The sequence below is a fragment of the Camarhynchus parvulus genome, chromosome 3 (genome assembly GCF_901933205.1).
Source record: "Camarhynchus parvulus chromosome 3, STF_HiC, whole genome shotgun sequence".
Taxonomy (NCBI): domain Eukaryota; kingdom Metazoa; phylum Chordata; class Aves; order Passeriformes; family Thraupidae; genus Camarhynchus; species Camarhynchus parvulus.
In genome coordinates, this window is record NC_044573.1 from 33,304,082 (window position 1) to 33,322,689 (window position 18,608).

At 38.3% G+C, this 18,608-nt stretch overlaps 1 protein-coding gene across 1 annotated transcript in view; it reads left to right on the top strand.

Annotated features, from left to right (window-relative positions):
• The window catches only part of PRKD3 (protein kinase D3), a 41,576-nt gene that overhangs the window by 1,507 nt on the left and 21,461 nt on the right, over positions 1 to 18,608 (top strand). The window contains 5 exon segments of the mRNA XM_030944973.1: positions 1,335 to 2,363; positions 12,004 to 12,142; positions 13,775 to 13,906; positions 14,590 to 14,747; positions 16,929 to 17,118. Of these exon segments, the coding sequence (XP_030800833.1) occupies positions 2,073 to 2,363; positions 12,004 to 12,142; positions 13,775 to 13,906; positions 14,590 to 14,747; positions 16,929 to 17,118 (910 nt within the window). The 5' untranslated portion in view covers positions 1,335 to 2,072.

Sequence of the window (18,608 nt, forward strand, 5' to 3'; positions counted from 1 at the left end):
ATTGCTACAGGTCCAACAAGTCTTCTGTATTTGAAGGCAAGAGTTTCTAGATAACTGTGCTGAAAATCCAAATGTATCAATTTGTTCTCTCTTACAGAGTCCCTGTTAGGAATTTTTGTCACAGTACTGAGAGCTTATTTTCCTTCCAGTACTGCAAATTGTGTATCTCTCTTTCCTTATCTACCTTTCACAATGCAATGACAGTGGGGTTTGACCTATTTGACTGGTAAATACCAGGAGTGCATGGTGTATTAACTGACTGTTTTAGCAAGTCTCAGCCTTATTTCTGGGAAGGACAGCTTCTACTGTGTGCAATAAGATGTGGCATTTCTCTTCTGAAACTTCATTGCAAGACATTGCGAGAATAATACACTTTCTGAGTTTGGTTTTTTTTTTGTTTTGTTTTTTTACATGAGGGAAGGAAAATATATGTGAGCTTACTGATTTTGGTATCCTCTATGGATCAATGCTCCTTAAAAAGTGTTAGCAATATGTATCTATGTATTTGGACCACTTTTGCATCCATGGAAAACTTTTCCTGTGGCAGAAGTTGCATGGGGAATCTTGAAAATATTCTTTTCAAGCATTTCAGCTGCTCATGAAATGCTTGAAATATTGAATCAGGTAGCATAGCATCTTGTAACAAGTATCTCAAGCCCATGCTCATGAAATTATTTGTTTTCAAAGGTTGTAGCTGACTTGCTATTTTAATCAGACATGTGAGTATTATTAAATGATTTAATTTTTTTTCCAAAGGAACCAACCAATGCTCAATTGTAGGCTCTGCATCTTCCTATAGTTAGAGTTTGTGCAACTCATTCTTCAGTTTTCTTGAATAACAGTATTAAAATGATTCCCTGAGTACATGCTGCCACATACAGTTTGAGTTTTTATCTTGTATTTTTTTTGACATTTCTATGCATTTAATGAATTTCCTTCCCAACCCACCAGCTTCCCAATATAGATGTACAGAGCAGAGCTGTGTTCTACTGCTCCCTTCCCCTACTTTTTTTGTTGTTTTCCTCTGAAGTGCTAAGGGCTTTGCTCTGCTAAGCTGTCGTTAATTAGAAATTGTAGTAATGTATTGGTCGGTGCTAGATCTGATTTTTCTTGTGTATCATACTGTGGGGAAGCACTAAAGTTTAATTTACAAGTACAAAGTGCTTCTAATGTAACACATTAAACAATAATAGTGTTATTAAACACTATTTATTATTAACTCCTTTGAGTAAAAGGAGTTGGTATCCTGCTGCATAAAAGTAGAGTGGTTGTGACATGGGTATGTGACTTCATGCATTTCATGTGTAATAACAACTTTATCTTTTCCCCTGCAGGCAGAGTACAATGTTTCGAAACGCTGGAGATTATCTGGGTGATGCTAGAGATTACATTTAATATGATTGTGTCTTCAGACATTCTGCTTCTCCATTTCATGAGCTAAAATATTTTATAAAAATGAAATTGGATATCTTCATTGATCTTCAAGTTCACCGTGTCCTGTGAATTCAGAGAAGACTTTCTGAAGGAGGAATAGATTCATCACATACGTGGACTTCTGTTTTTGCTCAAGGATACACTTTTTTTTTCATTGTGAAAGGCTATCTGCATGAAGATGAGTCTTCATTTGAGATATGATCTGTATAACTAGGTGAACAAGGATCCTTTTAATGAATTATCAACATCTATTTCAATCTGCTTCTCCAGCTTTTGTTTTTTAATAAAAAATGAAGGACAAGTATAAAACAGAAGAGCTGATGTGTTTCTGTGAGGCCTTTATGTAAGCCTCTGTGTCTGGATGTGGTGCTAAAGGACGAGCAATCTGCTTTTGATCAGCTGATTGTAACTGCAGAAAGAGAACCTTTAATTTAAAGTAACTTGCAGCTGTAATTATTTTCCTCTTTGGCTTGCACCGAATGAAAGGGAAATTTAAGTTTTACTGGTCAGGAGCATTTTACTGAACTAAGAAAGGGAAACTTACATTATCCTTGTTTTCATTTCAAACCAAGAACCGATAACATATTTCACTTAGAATTTGACTACTAGGGAGATCTCGGCAGAGTAAAGCGAGTCAGATGTCAGCAAACGACTCTTCTCCTCCATCCTTACAGAAGTTTTCCCCGCCAACGTGTCATGCTGCTGCACCACAGACCCCAACTTTGTCTTCAAGTCCCCAGTCGGGGCTCTCCAGTCGGCTCTCCAATGGCAGTTTCAGTACCCAGAGCCTCACCAACTCCCGAGGCTCTATGCATGGGATCTCCTTCCTTCTGCAGATTGGTCTCACTCGGGAGACTGTCACTATTGAAGCTCAGGACCTGTCCCTCTCTGCTGTTAAAGACCTCGTGTGCTCAATAGTTTACCAGAAGGTATGGTATAATACTACTGTGTTCTGCTGATGGCAACAGTTGTTTGCTAACAGGCTGTTTAGTAATAGCAGCTGAGATATGGCCGAGAGTTTGATATGGTGACAAAGATCTATGCTAGGTATTTGCAATTATGCAGAAAGAAATTTTGGTAGCTCTCAAGGGAGAAGCTTTTAATTCAAAAATAGTAAACTCTCCTCTTACTTTCTCACTTGTGAAATCTAGTAAAAGAACATGTAGTTCTAAATTTCCTGCAAGAACGACTTTTCACAATATGGGCGTTTTTGCCTTTCAACAATTGCCACTGATACCTTAGGTTTTTACTAGCTTATGCTACTGCTGTTGAAGAGTATTCTTGGATATGTATAGCCAGCTGCTGTGACAGGACCAGTTGTGGCCACAGACATGCATTGCTGGACCACAGACTTGATACTAGCTGTTCTTTTTGTTTCTAGTTAATAACTAAAGATCCCACCAAGCAGCTAATAATGTCCTAGTATTGTTTTTCTGTATACTGAATACATGTGTTACTCCTATATGTCAATATAGTTTCTGTTAGGAGAGGGTTGACCGAGAAATAAAAGAACCTTAGCAGACTTTTCCATTGTGTCTTGGCTACCCTGTTGCAAATGCTGTCTGTCTAGGAAGGAGGTAACACTGATCATGCTGGTTTTGCATCCAAATTTTATCTTTAGGTTAGGAAGGTTAGATCCTAGGAAGCAGCCTGAATAGAAGTTAACAGTATTTCATAAAGTAAGAAATAATTGGTATGTTCCATCAAGGTCAGGGAATTCTCTCCATGTCTTTCTTTGTTGTGATATTTGTGATATTTATCATTGGTTCGTTTCATTGTATAATTATTTTTCACCTAATAACCTGAAAAAAACATAAAAAAACCCCCATATGTTATTTGTATGTGCTTGTGTATCTTTTTTCCCCACCTCATAACTTACTGAATATTTTTCATATAAGATATTTCATATATTTTGTATTTTTACAAACTAGTTGTCGAACAAGTCAATTTCATAATAACTTCCAAAATATAATTCAGTGTCTTAGTTCCTTTCTGAAGAGATGAGTTATTTGGGTCAACTTTTTTTTTTTCCTGTACCATACATGTTAGGTGTACCTTTATGCAACCATTTTAGGGGCTGCTTTTTTTCTTTCTATATCCTTCTCTTTACATCTGCATATTTCCTGTCTTTTATCTTAAAGAAAGATGAAAACAAGTACATTCACACTTATTTTTCCTTTTTCCTTTCTGTTTTTTCAGCAGGCTCAGCTAAAATTTTAACATGAGGTCTTCTTATAGCTCAAAGTTGATACATGCTAAACCTAATCTGCAAAACTGATGACGATTACGTGATCAGTTTTCCTTTTTGTCTGGCTGTAGTTTCTGCTCTCCTGCAGCTGACACTACCAAAAAGTGAGTGCTCAGTGAAAGCATGTTGCAGGCAGCAAACTGATCAGGAAACAACCTCATGTGTGGTGGATTCATCTTTCATAAGTAGTTTTGCAGCTAGTGCACGAGTGGCAGTATTCTCCCTGTACTCTATTTGACAGCAGTATGTCCTGCCTTGACTTTTATTCTCTTAGATCTGGTGACTGTTTAATGTTCTTGGATTAGTGGATGCCTAATGTGAAAATTGAAAACTGCATTCTTGTCGGTAATTGTGCGAATGGCTGCTGGTTTTTTTCCAGTTAAAAGCTTTGAAGCTGCTGGGTATGCTGTTGAGATTCACCAGTGTTAAAGCTTCCCTTTCCTCTGGTATTCCACAGCCTGCTTGAATTGTCTTGTCTTGACTGCAGGGTACTGTGTGGTTTGTTGTTTGTGATAGTTCTGTACTGAACAGTATCTACTTACTGTTGCATTTCTTTAATGAATAAGGAGAAATACCTTTTTTTTACTTGGAATAATAATTGATAGCTTTTTTTCTTATTTGAGTGTTATCTTTACTAGAGTTAAACAGATGTTTCCTTACTTAACAGTCACATTTCAGGTTTGAATTCCTCTACATAATCTGGAACAAAATAAAACTCTGAGGAGTCTTCCTTTGCTTACTTGGGAGCTTGAACCACCTGCCTTACTGTATTTGAGGCTACAATTACAGTATCAAAAATGTTGGTTGGGGCTCTGCTTTTCTGTCTGTCCTGCTTCAGACACTGGTGTTCAGTGTAGCTTGTTCAGGTTTTGCAGAAGGGTAATTAGAAGCAGCATCAGCAGAACTGAAACTAAAGAGACGTGTCTGCAAAGAGAGTGAGATGAGTAATGCAAATATTTGGTGTGTCTCTTAGCTCTCATACAGATGTTCTAAACATCAGGAGATGTTTTTTTCTTTTTAAGTGTCTTTCTTCAAATTTTTTCAAGTATAAAGTTAAGTTTGGGGGTTACTGTTTTAGGTTTGTTGTGTACTGGAATGGTTAATAGAAGTTCTCGGAAAATCCAAACTTTTGACTTTATAGGGATGCTTAAAAAATTCTTGCTTATGGTCTCTAGTACATTCATGGTCTTCTCTGTTCATTCCTTATCTAGGTTGCTCTGTATTAAAGTACCAGACATACAGTTGTCAGGGGCAGTCTGAAGAGGAACATAAGCTGGACACATACGGCTGCTGGAACAGAGGGACAGTGTTTAGAAGCAGAAAAACTTGTAGCAGGTAGACAGTGTGTGTCCTTGCACAATATTCAGATATTGCAGAGGCAAGTTCTTAATCCTGTTCTGTGTTTGAATGCTGTCTCTTCATTCCTCACGTGAAGTAGAACAAAGGAATTACTGACTTAAAACTAGAAACTTGCATGTGGTGATGTTCCACTGCCTGCAAACTGAGTTATGTTGGACAGCATGCTCTAAGTGCTGTATTCCAGTTTACCTAATTTTATTCTGGTTAGAGCTATAAATGAAAAACATTTGATTACTGTAGCTAAAAGTTTAACTTGAGCTATTACTTGTATAGTATTGGTACCTGCAAGATTTGTTGTAACTTCTTCAGTAAATTTGTGAGTCTTTACTTTCATGTTTCTGCAACTTCTCTATCTTTTTTGGTCCACAGACCTGTCCTTCATTGTTTTCACTTTTGGTCATACTCAGCATTCTCCTTCTCTGTATATATTCCCTCTGATGGCTTTGTTATATTTTGCTCTGAAACTGACCAACTGCTCCCGTACCTTAGAATGTTTCCCTGAAATTCTCATGATCCTTTAACTGTTGCATTCTTTTTGATTGAGTACTGATACTTTACCTATGTAATCTGTTTCTTGTTCTTCCTGCCTACTTTTTCTAGAACAGTTTTTTTCATTGAACCCTCCCAAAGTCACCATTTAGCAAAATCAAAGGGATATTTCTTATGTCTTGCTGATTAGATTCTACTTCTGTATTTTCATTGCATTACAAGGATCATATTGCAATCCATCCATATTACAGATGGATTTCTACAGCTCTTGCAGTAACAACTTGAGCGTAATAAGTAACAGAACTGCAGCCAGTGTTCTGGGTTTATCTCCAGGTTAAGCTTGTGATAGTTCATGGTGTTTGTTTTCGAAAGGCTCTAAAATGAATGCAAATCATCTCTTCTGTTCAGATGTGCTCAAATCTGTTTTCCTTCTACTGCTCTGCCTTCTTGACTTGTCAGCTCTTTTCTTCATATGAGCTAAATAATGCAGAGAATTAGCAAGAGTTGAGGCATGAGAAGCAAACATGCTTGTGAGAAGGTGGGAGCTGGGGAGTTACTGGTGGTACAGAGGTGTTACATGGGGGGGCAGATTAGCATTTCCAGCGTGGTAATAAGTTTGTGTGCTGGAAAACCTAGCCAAGCAGTAGTCCAAGTATGTCTGTGATGAGGCATCTGGTGAGGGAAGGATCTCCTGCAACATGTTTGAAGCTAATCATCTGTGTGATAATATGATTTGGCACATGATTCTAAAGAGTGGGAGTGAATAACTGGGTAGGGATGCAGGATAATAGAGTGGATGACTTCAGTGAACGGAGAGACTTTCCAATGGTGTTTTGGACCATTAGACTTTGGAATTAACTTTCAGTGGTTTGAAGCATTTGTTTTGAGTTATGATGGGTCATGAGATATTGGACCTTGAAACAATATCCGCCTACACTTTTCCCTAGTGAGAATTTTTGGCGACTAGTCCAGAACTTTGCAAAGTAACTCCTGGAACTTGAAGTAAAGAGATTTTTCAGTTACTGCCAAGATAGAAAGAAGCCTCAGTTGTATTTCGCTCAGAGTACTGACTGCTGTATGTTGGTTGAGTTCTTCTGGATAAAAAAGACAATGTAATGCACTCTCAACTAAAGCTAGCTGTAATACTTACAGTATGAGCTTGCTAGATAACACCAATGATTTTTCCTCAGTGTAACTGCAATATTGCACTATTAGTGTTATTTGTGCTAGTATCACCCAAGTATTAATAATTGCATATATTCTTGATATAAGTTGATGATATTGTTGTACCAGAAGTTAATTTTGGCACAGTCTAGTGCATGTGTAGACTTCCCACAAGTGATTTCCTGTCGCTAGATGCTCTTTTGGAACTGTTAAAACTGGGAACAGTCATGTTTTTGCTTTTAGGAAACTTAGTAATACTGGGATTAGCAGTTTATGTGTTCTGAGTAACTGTGCAGATACATTAGGCTTTTATGCAGGAAAGTAATGGCTGTATAATCCCATAAGATAAAACTGACTTAAAAAATTCTGCTTTGAGTTTTGTTTTCAAGTTTACATTATGAGCTCTTAACACTTCAAAGGAACTGGATAATGTTCTTCCTTAACAGCTTTGTGTAACTGAGCATAAGGAAAGCTATAAAAGCTGTACTTTGCTGCAGTACAAGAGAGAAGAATTTGGTAGTGTACAACTTGAATGTAGTTCAACTATTGAACATAGTTTAAGCTTTGCGTAAAAATTCTGTTAAAAGATCCCACTTGAAATGAAACCCCTGTTAATCGATGAGGTTATTCTTGGCCGGCAGTTTGCACAGAGCCTTCTGGCCAAGGTGCTAGCAAGGAATGCTGCATTCCCTTATGGACTGGGGAGCGGAAGAGGGAGCAGGGCGCTACATGCCTGGAAGGAGCCAAGCTGCATGGTCGGAGCTGATTGCTCCCTGCATCGAGGCTCAGCCAAGTGCCTTACACAGGGCTCTGCTGGGCCACCTGCAGCTCATCAGAGCCGGCCGTGGGGAGGGCAGCCAGCCAGCGCTTCCATGGCTTGGGTGCACGGGGCAGCAGTGGGGGCAGAGGAGAGGAATCTGAGCCAGAGTGTGTGGAAAGGAGTTGGGAGGCACGCATCTTCCCTGTAGGGTCTGTTCTTTTGTAACCGGGAATTTTTTCTTTTGGTGGAGGTGGGGGGGAAGTGTGCAAGGAAAGAGCAGGATTAGTTCATCGAACTTGAAACATTTTGTTAGGTATGATTGAATTTGGAGGCTGCTGCAGCTCTGTCCCTCTGTGCAGCTACAGACAACCAGACTGACCACGTATTCCTGATAGACACTAGCATTTGGATACAGGTGTGCAGCGCATACATGTATATGGACAGATCCAAACAGATCAACAGTGTTTGTGTCTGTGAGCACTCACATGAGCACAAACAGCACCAGCGGTCCCATGCTGTATCAGTCTCTGGTGGTTCAGGATGGAGGTCTGGTAGTGGGAAAAAAATGTACAGACACGTACCCCCTCACCCACTAGTAAAAAAATAGCAACAAAAAAAGTGGGTGTCTCCAGCAGCCAGCTTCAAGCACTCTCTGCTACTTCAGTAGCTGCTGGATCTTGGTCTTTTCAGTTGCTGACACCTGGATGTTCAAGCTCTTGATTTCACTTACTCTGATCTCTGCAGTCACTGAGATTGCAGGGTCCTCTTGCTCTGATTGCTGGCAGTCAGACCCCCCCCCATACACACACATGGTCTCAGAATGAGAGAAAATCATTCAAGAAAATAGCTAGAAATTGAACTTAATGAGAATAGAGGACGGGTGGTGCTGATGATGCACAGGGCATGATCAGACAATTGTTCTGACCAACCCCTGTTTACAGGTGACCAGCCTCTTTTATCTTCTTATCCCTCGATTTTTTTCCCACGTTTATTCCTCCCTGAATCACTTCTTTCCTTGCCTTTGTTGCCTTCCGTAAACATTCTGTAGGTATTGTACAATCCTAATTTCCCAGCATTTTATGATCTGTGCCATACCATTGGACTGCAACCACTCTCAGGCCAAAAGGTGTTCTGGTGTTGAGTTACCTGATCAGTGTATGTGTGGAAACTGGGTCTAAGGATATCCTGTGAAGGCCAGGGTATCTTTTCTCTGGAGTTCTTTATTTGGGTTCCTACCTGCCCTTCTTTCTCTGTGCTCCCCTGGCTTGTGGAAATGGGCATTTGGTGGCCTGATGGCTCCTGTGAAGGGCCTGTGAGGTCCTGGGCAGGGTGTTGGTGGGCTGCCCCCACCTGCATTTTTCCTCTGTGCTGCTTTGTGGATGTGCAGACAAGCACCTCACAAGCAGGACAGGTAAAGGAGCTGCTGCGAGGTTCCTCAGTTACTGCCTGCCCCTCTTAAGGATTCAGGAAAACCTCCTAGCAACTGAAGCTCTCCATACGAATGAACAGGCTGGGTCTCTTCTCATCCTTTTAGCTTTTGAAATTATTATTTCAGAAATGGAGATCAGGCATGCACAATGCCTAGAAAAATGTGTCCTGGTGTAGTCTCGTCACATGCTATAGAAACTGTATGCAGAGTCTGAGTTTAGTGAGAGAATTCTTGTATTCCATACTAGTATAGATTATTCCCTTGTTGGTTGTGAGCTTGTGATTCTGCATCATAGTCTAGAAGCCACTAATAAAGCTCAAGTTTGGAAGTGGAAGAAATACCTTTTAAGGAGATTAAACAGTAGAGTTACAAAACCAGACAATCTCCGACAGTCGCTATTATGTGTATGTATATTTGTTTTGGAAGAAAAGGGCAGTAAAGCATATCATGTCAATAAGAAAAGCATTCATGATACACAGTTTAAAAGGTCAATTTAATTAATGGAGAACCAAATGAGGGTGTTGATATCAACAGTTCTAACAATCTGTAATGGATGATTTTGCTTTTTTCCCTAATATTTCTACTCCATAGAAATTAGTTTTGCATTTGGAATTTGTTTGAAAAGCAAAATCTTAGTTATAGGTATTATAATGTTATTTACAAACTTTGGATTAATGTTGATGCTGCTTTCTAAGGGATGTAATGTCTCATTTTTAATGATTAAACTTGCTGTCACAAAGGGCACCTCAGTGTTCATCTGTAACTTTATTTTGCCAGCTAATGCTTTTTAGTAATAAAATTAGTGTAGTATGTTTAAAACATTTTAATAAATCCAAGATTTGTACATGAGAATGGGTAAATGGCACATAGGCAGAATATATTTTGTCATAGCAATTAAGATAAGTGCTGCTTGGCAGGTGATTATGTGACCTCTGGTTACTGAGGTGGGGGATTATGTGTAGGGATGTTCTGGCAGCTGCATGACAGGGTTATGGTCTTAAAGAGTGAAAAAAAAATAAAAGAGAAAGACATATCTTTATCAAAAGAAGGAGACTCAAACCTGTGAAATATCTTAGAGGCTTCCTTAAAATCTGTGGTTTGTAGGTTGTTCTGTGAACTTAATATGAAGAGAATAGTTCACATGATTCCCTGAGTCATGAGTTGTCCCTCCTGGCAGCTGAAATTAATATTGGTGTTATTAAAAAGTGTCATGTGTATCTGCAGGCAGATATATACTGTTGCAATGTTGATTTTATATCCCTTTTGTTAGAATTAAGTTCTTCAGCAGTATAATGCAATTAATAGAAGTTAACAGTGTATCAAGGAATAAACCTCACAGCACTTTTTTAAATAATGTTAATATATCTTTTCTGTCAATCAAAGCACAGTGGGATTTTGGGTTAGAGTTTAAAGTAAGTTTATGATGTGGCTTCAGTTATGAAGAAATGTCGGTTTCCTTGGAAGAATTACTAGTGGCTGTATCTTTGCGTGTTCAGAATATAAAGTCAAGTCCTGTGTGTACTTGCAGAGATACTGATATACATATTTAGGCAGCACAGCTAATTCTTGCTTTATATTTTCTTTCTTATTACAAATGATCTTTGGGCAATTGGAAAAATGTAATTTTTGGAATATTCTTGGGTATTTGCTATTTTATGTAGGAAACCTGAGAGTGAGTTGAGAGACAGAGGAAGCAGCTGGCTGCTTTGGCATTGGCCCAGTAAATCAGTTTCTTCTTGCTGTGGACTGAATACCTCTGTGTCAGTAAAAATTTGTTGGCTCTGTCTTTTGATTTTGCAAGGGTTAAATGGTACTAATTCTGCCTCTCTTTGTGACTGTCCAAGGTAGATAGCATGCTTTCTGGAGCATGGACTTCTTCAGTATTATGTGCCATGTAATTATGTAGTGCATACACACCAAAAAAGAGAAGACCAACTTGGTATTTCAGATAAAATTGCTGCTGTAAAGAGGACATTATTTTTTCTCTGAATGAGAAGAAAGTGTGAAAACAATGGGCACAATAGATATGATACCTTCATCATGTATTTGATTTGGTAGAACAAATCTTAGTTAATTACAATTAATATACCACAAGCTTCATGCAGTTTAGATACTATTGACTGTGTGACATGTAAAGTACTAACTTGTTACCTCATTAATTAAAAGTTTCTTCTGAGCTTTTCCATATTTTTCCCACACTTTTCCTGTTTTGATCTGCGTGTGTGTTCCCACCTCAAGTTTGAATTCTGGTTTAAACCAAAGGGTCAAAGGAGCAGCTTGAATGCTGCTCATTCCTCTCCAGGGTCTGTTCCTGCTCTTTTCCCCCATGAAATGTTTACTTTTAATCTTTTCATTTTAACAAGTTTTCATTTTAAGAAGTTTTACTCATGCTTGACAGTGTTTTGAAGAGTAAGGAAAACAAAAAATGAGAAAGCTTTCAATGAGTAGGGAAAATACAGAATGAGAAAGCTTTTTTCAGTGATGGATCATGGAAAAGTGGCATGTTATTTAGTATATCTGTTTCCTGTATGGATTTTTTTTTCTGTCCTTGTGGGGATTTGAGTTTTTCTTTTCACAGAATCACAGAAAATGGGTAATGTTGGAAGGAATCACTGGAGGTCATAGAGTCCAACTTGCCTGTTGAAGCAGCATCCTCTGGAGCATATTACTCAGGATTTCTCGTATCTGTAGATCTAAACTGTTGTAGAACAATGGTATGGAGCTTCTTAAGTGGCTTGCTCCTCAAGAAAAGTGTAGCAGGTGCTGCTGGAGTGTCTCAAGCTAAATACCTGCCTGACCAGAATACCTGTGAAATAAGGATTATAGGTGGTGGTATCCAATCCAAGTTAAAGGCCTGGATTGGCTTTTATGTACCAGACTGATTATGCAGGTCTGAGAGATTAAAAACCCAAAGATACAAAAACTTTAACTCTTTTTTTTTTTCAGGTTACAAAAAATTTGAAATTTTCAGAAAATGCTTTGTTTCCTCAAAAATAATCAGATTTATTTTGTTGTCACGAAACATTTGCAACTGTTGAGTTCTGTAGCTGTAATTAAAAACAATGATGTATAGGATTATCAGAGAGCATGTGTTCATTTAGAGTTTGATTTCTGTTGCAGTTCCCAGAGTGTGGTTTCTTTGGCATGTATGACAAAATTCTCCTGTTCCGCCATGACCTGAACTCAGATAATATTTTGCAACGAATTACATCAGCAGAAGAGATACATGAGGGAGATCTTGTTGAGGTTGTACTCTCTGGTAGGTATTATTGTAACAGTGGAACAACTCTTTGTTCAGTAGATTAAAAGAAATTAGGACGTCATGGAGCATTATTTTCATGTCTGCCTTGAGCTTTTTCACTTTGGGCAATACACTTTGGGGTAGAGGTTTCTAAGAAAGTCCAAGTGTCACTGATGCTTCAGCACTCAGTTTTGTTATTTTTTCATTGTTCTGTTTTAATCTTCAGGTTTATTATTAAAAATAAATCTGAATTATACAAATGAGAATTTATAAGTATAATAATACCAGTTTTTAATTTTTATAATTGTTTAAGGTGAAATGCAGGTAGGATTCAGAATTTGTTCTTCCAACTGGTGTGGGTTTTCTTTTGCTTATATCTGTCTTTTTGTTCTGTAGTTTTTGCTATTGATGGCTTATGCTGTCATAAGACTTCATATAAATGTTGTTGCTGAATCATTCCTATAAAAACAGACTCTTATGGGTTATTGTAGTTCTTAAAAATGGTTTCTTTGAACAATATAGTCCTTAGAGTGGTGGTTATTAACCAATAACGAGGACAAAATAACCCCAGCCCTGGTTGTCATTGTATGTGTTTGATCAATACTTCATCAAATTCAATCAAAAGTCAGCTGCAGTTAAACTACAAATAAAAGCTGGACTAGTGTTGAGCAGTTTTTCAAGTCTTTGGGGATAAAGTGACAAACGGAGACTATATATTAGAAGGAGAGACCTCTTGACTGTCATGAGCTTAGATTTGTAAGCTTGGTCAATAACGTATGAATTTGATAGCTGTAAGGCTGAGTCCTTGGCTACATTTCAGGGCATGTCTAAAATGTTCAGGAATTGATCATCCTATTTTGAGCTTTTCATTGCTTCTGGTGAATAGCATGTTTGGAAAAGTTGTTGTATGACTCATGGCAATCTCTGACAGTTTCCTTACAGACAGACAGACCACCTGAAACTGAGGCATTTTGAAGACATGTAAATCACTTTCAGTAGGATTTTAAAAATAAGAATCTGAATAGGGAGTATTAGTATGTATCTGATCAAAAAACAATAACCATCAGGGCAAGGCATTCTTGATGTAAAATACCTTTTTTTTTCTTTCCCTCAAAGAAACAGGACAAAAAAAAAAAATTATGCTTATTTAAGGAAAATAATATTTCAGTGTTCTGTGGAAACTTTATCCACAGTTCTGTTTTGATACACTGAGTTTAATCTAATAAGCTTTTACTGCAAAAGTCCTTTAGAAGATAAAAATCTATTTTTTAGAACTGTCTTTTTTTGAAAATTTTGTAGGTTACAGAACAGCTTGAAAATTAAGTTGCTCCTTCAAACATTTACTGTTGCTTTTAACAAAGCGTGTTGTACCTGCCTTCAACTTAGTGAGGTTTTCAACAGAGTGATTCGTACTGTTGATAAGTTGGGACCATTAGCCTACAGAGTTCCGTGGATATTTTTCCTCAATAAAAATGTTTATTGAGAACTATGTAGTCTCCTAAATGCATATTTAAATGACATACAGTAAAATGCTGATTTCTAAATATCTTGTAAGCTTTCTTTAAATTAGCCATTTTTAAAACATGTTCTTTCCCTAAATCCTTGTTGATTCTGTGACAAGAGTTATAACTTACTGCAATTTTTTAAAAGCTTTGGCTACAGTTGAAGATTTCCAGATCCGTCCTCATGCACTTTATGTGCATTCCTACAAGGCTCCTACTTTTTGTGACTACTGTGGAGAGATGCTTTGGGGTTTGGTACGACAAGGATTAAAATGTGAGGGTAAGTCAGTCTATGATATTTAGTGTATTTGTGTGTGTGTATATCTATATGAGATGAGGAAGAAGTTGTATCATGTTCGGTATGTTAGCAAGTGATAAATACAGTATTTCCTAGCTGGAATGGTTTGTACATTGGAAAACTGAAGTTCTGATCTTGGCATTAATGCAAACTTGGGCTAATGCATGACCTTGGGCTAATGACTTAAGAAGTGTTGTTGTTTCCCACTTTGAAAAAAATAGCTAGCTTACAACCTTGTGTTCTTTGCACAAGGACCACATAGTTTGGAGAGACTCCCAAAGGGGAATCCCTTTCCTTATGGCTTTCATCCAGCTGGCTGTGGAGCACTCTGCAGCCTGCTGTCAGGTACTAACACTGCCTTCTCACTGAATTCTTCTTGGTTCTTGTGCTCCAAAGTGAGGGAGTGATGAAAGCCTCCTGGTGCTGGGAGATCAGCTGCTTCCAAGTGTTAAACCTTGTTACTAGAACTGGGCTTACTGGAGAAAAAGCTGTTTTTGTGAATCGCATCAAGAACACTAAAATCAGAGAATTTGACACAACAGTCTATTTCTGCCTTTGCCATTGTCCTGGGTCATCTTTTTAAAACTCCTTTGTCAAAATATTAGTACTGTTTTTTTTACTTTGAATATTGGGAGGTTTTTTGAATAAACAAACTCCTCTTCCAGGTTGTGGGTTAAATTACCATAAGCGATGTGCCTTCAAGATTCCAAACAACTGCAGTGGAGTGAGGAAGAGGCGCCTGTCTAACGTGTCTTTGCCAGGAGCAGGGCTTTCAGTTCCAAGACCAGCACAAGCTGAACACACATCCTCTGCCTCTGAAGAAGTATGTAGTGTGAAAGAAACAATTTCTGTTTTAAGTTCTTTAACGTCTGGAGAACTAGCTAGTGTTTTAGGTGGCTCATGATGAGTATGTGGGGGTCAAGCTTAACCATTATGATTGGTTTTAGTGAATTTTAAAATATGGTGATGCTTAGACTTTGACACTTAGTGCTTATTATTACTGTGAGAGATGCAACAGGAAATAAATTATAAGTTTTATATATAATTTTGTTGTTGGCCTTTCACTCATGATTAAATGAAATCCTGAGAACTTTGGCTTCAGAATGGTAAAACATCTTGCCTTCTTAGTAATACAGATTACTTCTGTAATTATTCTATCAGCATAGATTAGTCACTTGGCCAAAGCAATACAAATTGTAAGCTTTTATACTGGGGAAGAGTGTTCCTCATCTGCTGTGAAGCTTTTAACAGAGTTAATCCAAAAAACCCCAAACCCTATCAAGGAGGGTGTAGGGGATGAAGGGCTTACAGTAAAAACAGACATCCATAGTAGTTCCTTGTTGTGATGATTGCTGAGAGGTTATCAGTTACATTAAAAATATCAATTATCAAGTATATCCCAACTATATTGGAATCATAAGACAGGACAGGCAAGGATTAGATCCATTTGTTTGTGCCTTAGGCTTTTCTAATCATCTGTTACTTTACACTATAACTATTCTTACCACTATTTAAATTACAAATCATATCGTCTAGTTCAAGAACATTATTTTTTTTAGCTATAGGCTATAAAAGCTTAGTCTCGAGTAATGAAAAGTATTTATTTTGATGTTTTTGACTTCTGGTAAGATTTATTCAGTGAACATAGAATTGTAAGCATTTATCACACAATTTAACTTTTTGACTTCTATGTGCGTGTTTAGTACTTTTTGATACCTCTTCATTTTACTCAATGCTTCTTCTGTTTTAATTGCTAAAGTTTTTCTTTTAACTTCATTTCAAAAATTTTTTTTGAGGGGGTTTAGTTTTCTAAATAATTGTTGAATTTTCTAAATAGTTTTGCCTAATTTAGTAAGCTATCCAGCGTGCTATACCTTGCTTCTAAAAACTGATAGTTTGAGGTGGTGATTGCAATTTGGTTTGCCTGCCTCCAGTGCTTTCTGTTTTACCTTCTGTATGGAGGTTTGTATGTGCTGTCTGCACCTTGTCAGGTTGCTCAGAAAATGAATGTTGTGAGTGAATTTCTAGCATTTTATCTTCTGTGGAAATAAAGGTTCATACATAACTTCCTGCTTTCTGTAAGGCTTTTCCATCTGGCATTTTCATGGGTTTGTTTTACAATACCAGAATGTCCTCTTAAAGCTTTTTGGCCAGGTTGCCTTTTTGCCTGGTCACTTTTGGAGCCAACACCTCCCTTACAGCCCGACTGGCATTTTTTTTCATCCACCAGGACCCCTAAGTCCTTCCCAACAGGGCTGACACCAATCCCCAGCCTGTGTTGATACAGGAAGGTGCCCCAACCCAGGTGCAGTGCCAGCACTTGGCCTTGTTGAGCCGTATAAGTTTCACAGGGACCCACTTCTCGAGCTTATCCAGGTCCTGCTGGATGGCATCATGTCCCTCCAGTGTGCCAGCTGCACCACTCAGCTGGGTAACATCCACAAATGCGCTGAGGGTGCACTCGCTCCCACTGTCTGTCATTGGTAAAGACTTTTAATAACTCTGGTCCCAGTATCAACCCTGAGGGGCACCACTTGTCACTGATGTCTATCAGGACACTGAGCCATTGACCACTACCCTCTGGATGTGACCATCCAGCCAATTCCTTAACTCCTAAAAGTCTGCCCATTGAATCCATCTCTCCACTTTAGAGTGAAGGATGTTATGGTGACTGTGTCAAAGGCTTTACAGAATTCCAGATAAATGGCACCTGTAGCCCTTTTCTTGTCCACTGATGGAGTCACTCATGGAAGGCTGCTCGCTGTCCTGAATCACTTCCTCCCTTCATGTGCTTTAGCATAGCTTCTAGTAGGATCTCTGTGATCTCCCCAGATACAGAGGGGAGGCGGAAAGGTCCGTGGTTCCCAGGGTTGTCCATTCTGTCCTTTTTAAAAATGGCTGCAGTTTTGCCTTTTTGCAGTTCACCTGACTGCTGTGACTTTTCAAAGCAGTCATGGCAGTAGAAGTGTTCTGGTGCAAATTATGTATTCCTACTTTATTCCAGCGTTGCTGCCCAGAACCTAGTAAGAGGATTCCCTCTTGGAGTGGCCGCCCCATCTGGATGGATAAGATGGTGCTTTGCAGAGTGAAGGTCCCACACACCTTTGCTGTTCACTCTTACACTCGTCCCACCATCTGCCAGTATTGCAAACGGCTGCTGAAGGGCCTGTTTCGCCAAGGAATGCAGTGTAAAGGTAAACCTTTAATTTGCTGCTGTAGCAGGAAATTTCAGTAAAGGTCTTGTCTTTAAGACTGATTGCAACTTAGCTGGCTGTATACTGCAAAATAGGGACATGTAAGTTTTGAAAAATAATTTTCAGAAGATCACAGCAGCCCTCATTTTTATTGTAGTAAGCTGTGCATTGTACATTTTTCTGAAAAATAAGATTTAATTGTGTAGATTGAAAACACTGTAATTCTAAAAGGATACTTATGAATTAATAAAAATGGGAAATGCTTCCTTTTGTTCAGTATCTGCATTCTAGACTGACCACTAAGGAATCTGTGAGTTTTCATTGTATTGTAGTACAGGATGCTGATTATTACCTTTTGGAGGTAGGTGCTTCTGCTGAACTTGCATGGTTTTTATGTAGCATATGTTAACATGCATGGCTTCAGTTCTCAGGCTCTTCCATGTGGTTCCTAGGGTGTAACTAACGTGATCTTCTGGCTTTTTATTACTAGTTAGTGCAGATCTGTTGGCTTTGTTGCAGGAAACAAAAGTCGAGTAATGAATCATAAACATTAATATGGAAAGGAGTTTCCATTTCTCTCATGTGAGTTTGTCAAACGGGAGTATTGAAGGTCAGCTTTTTGAGAGAGGTCACTTAATACATTTTCAGTTTGCTTTATTAGAGGAGAGAAAATATTCTAAGCTAAAAGCTGTGTTAACCTTTTTTTTTTGACTAGTAATACTGCTGTCTCGTGTGAGTAAGGAAGTAGTTTTATTTTTCATTTCTGTTGTTATTTGCAGTCTTTGTAGTCTGTTTAAAGTCTGCATCCTGAACTGGTTTTGATATTTTTTCCAGTCAATGTGTCTCTTGGATACACATGATACAAAAATAATGAAGCCTGAAAAAGATGCCTTGTGGTTTTAACATAGAGATGCTGCTGGCCATATACAATTGCTATGACTGTATCCAGCTGAACAAATGGAGCTACCACGTCAGTTTCAGGGAATTAAATGGCACTGGATAAAAATATTATTTGTATGCATGTTGTAAGCATTTGTGCATGGAAAACAAGCCTAGAGAAATGCCATGTATATGTGCAGGACAGAAATAAGTGTCTTAATAGGCCTTCATTTATGCAGTAAGATCCTATACTTATTTTTAATATATCAGGAATTGATATCAAGCAGTTCAAATTTTTTCATACTGACTTTTCTTACAGATTCTTAAGTTTTCCCACCAACTTCCTTGTGCACATTCACAAAGCTTGGGGTCTTTTAGTAGTTTTGAGTTTCTGATTACCCGTAAGAGCCCTGGATTTCTTGATTTAATTCATTGCTATTTGGGCTCTTAGGATGATGTTTGAGATGCTAAGGCTGAATTTGTGGTAATAAATTAAATGTGCCCAGAAACATTCCCGGACACTGAGGTCAGCTGGGACAGAATGACCCGTGTTCATGAACAAATTTTCTTAGCATCCCAGCCTGGGTGGCTCTGTGCAGACTGCCTGGAGC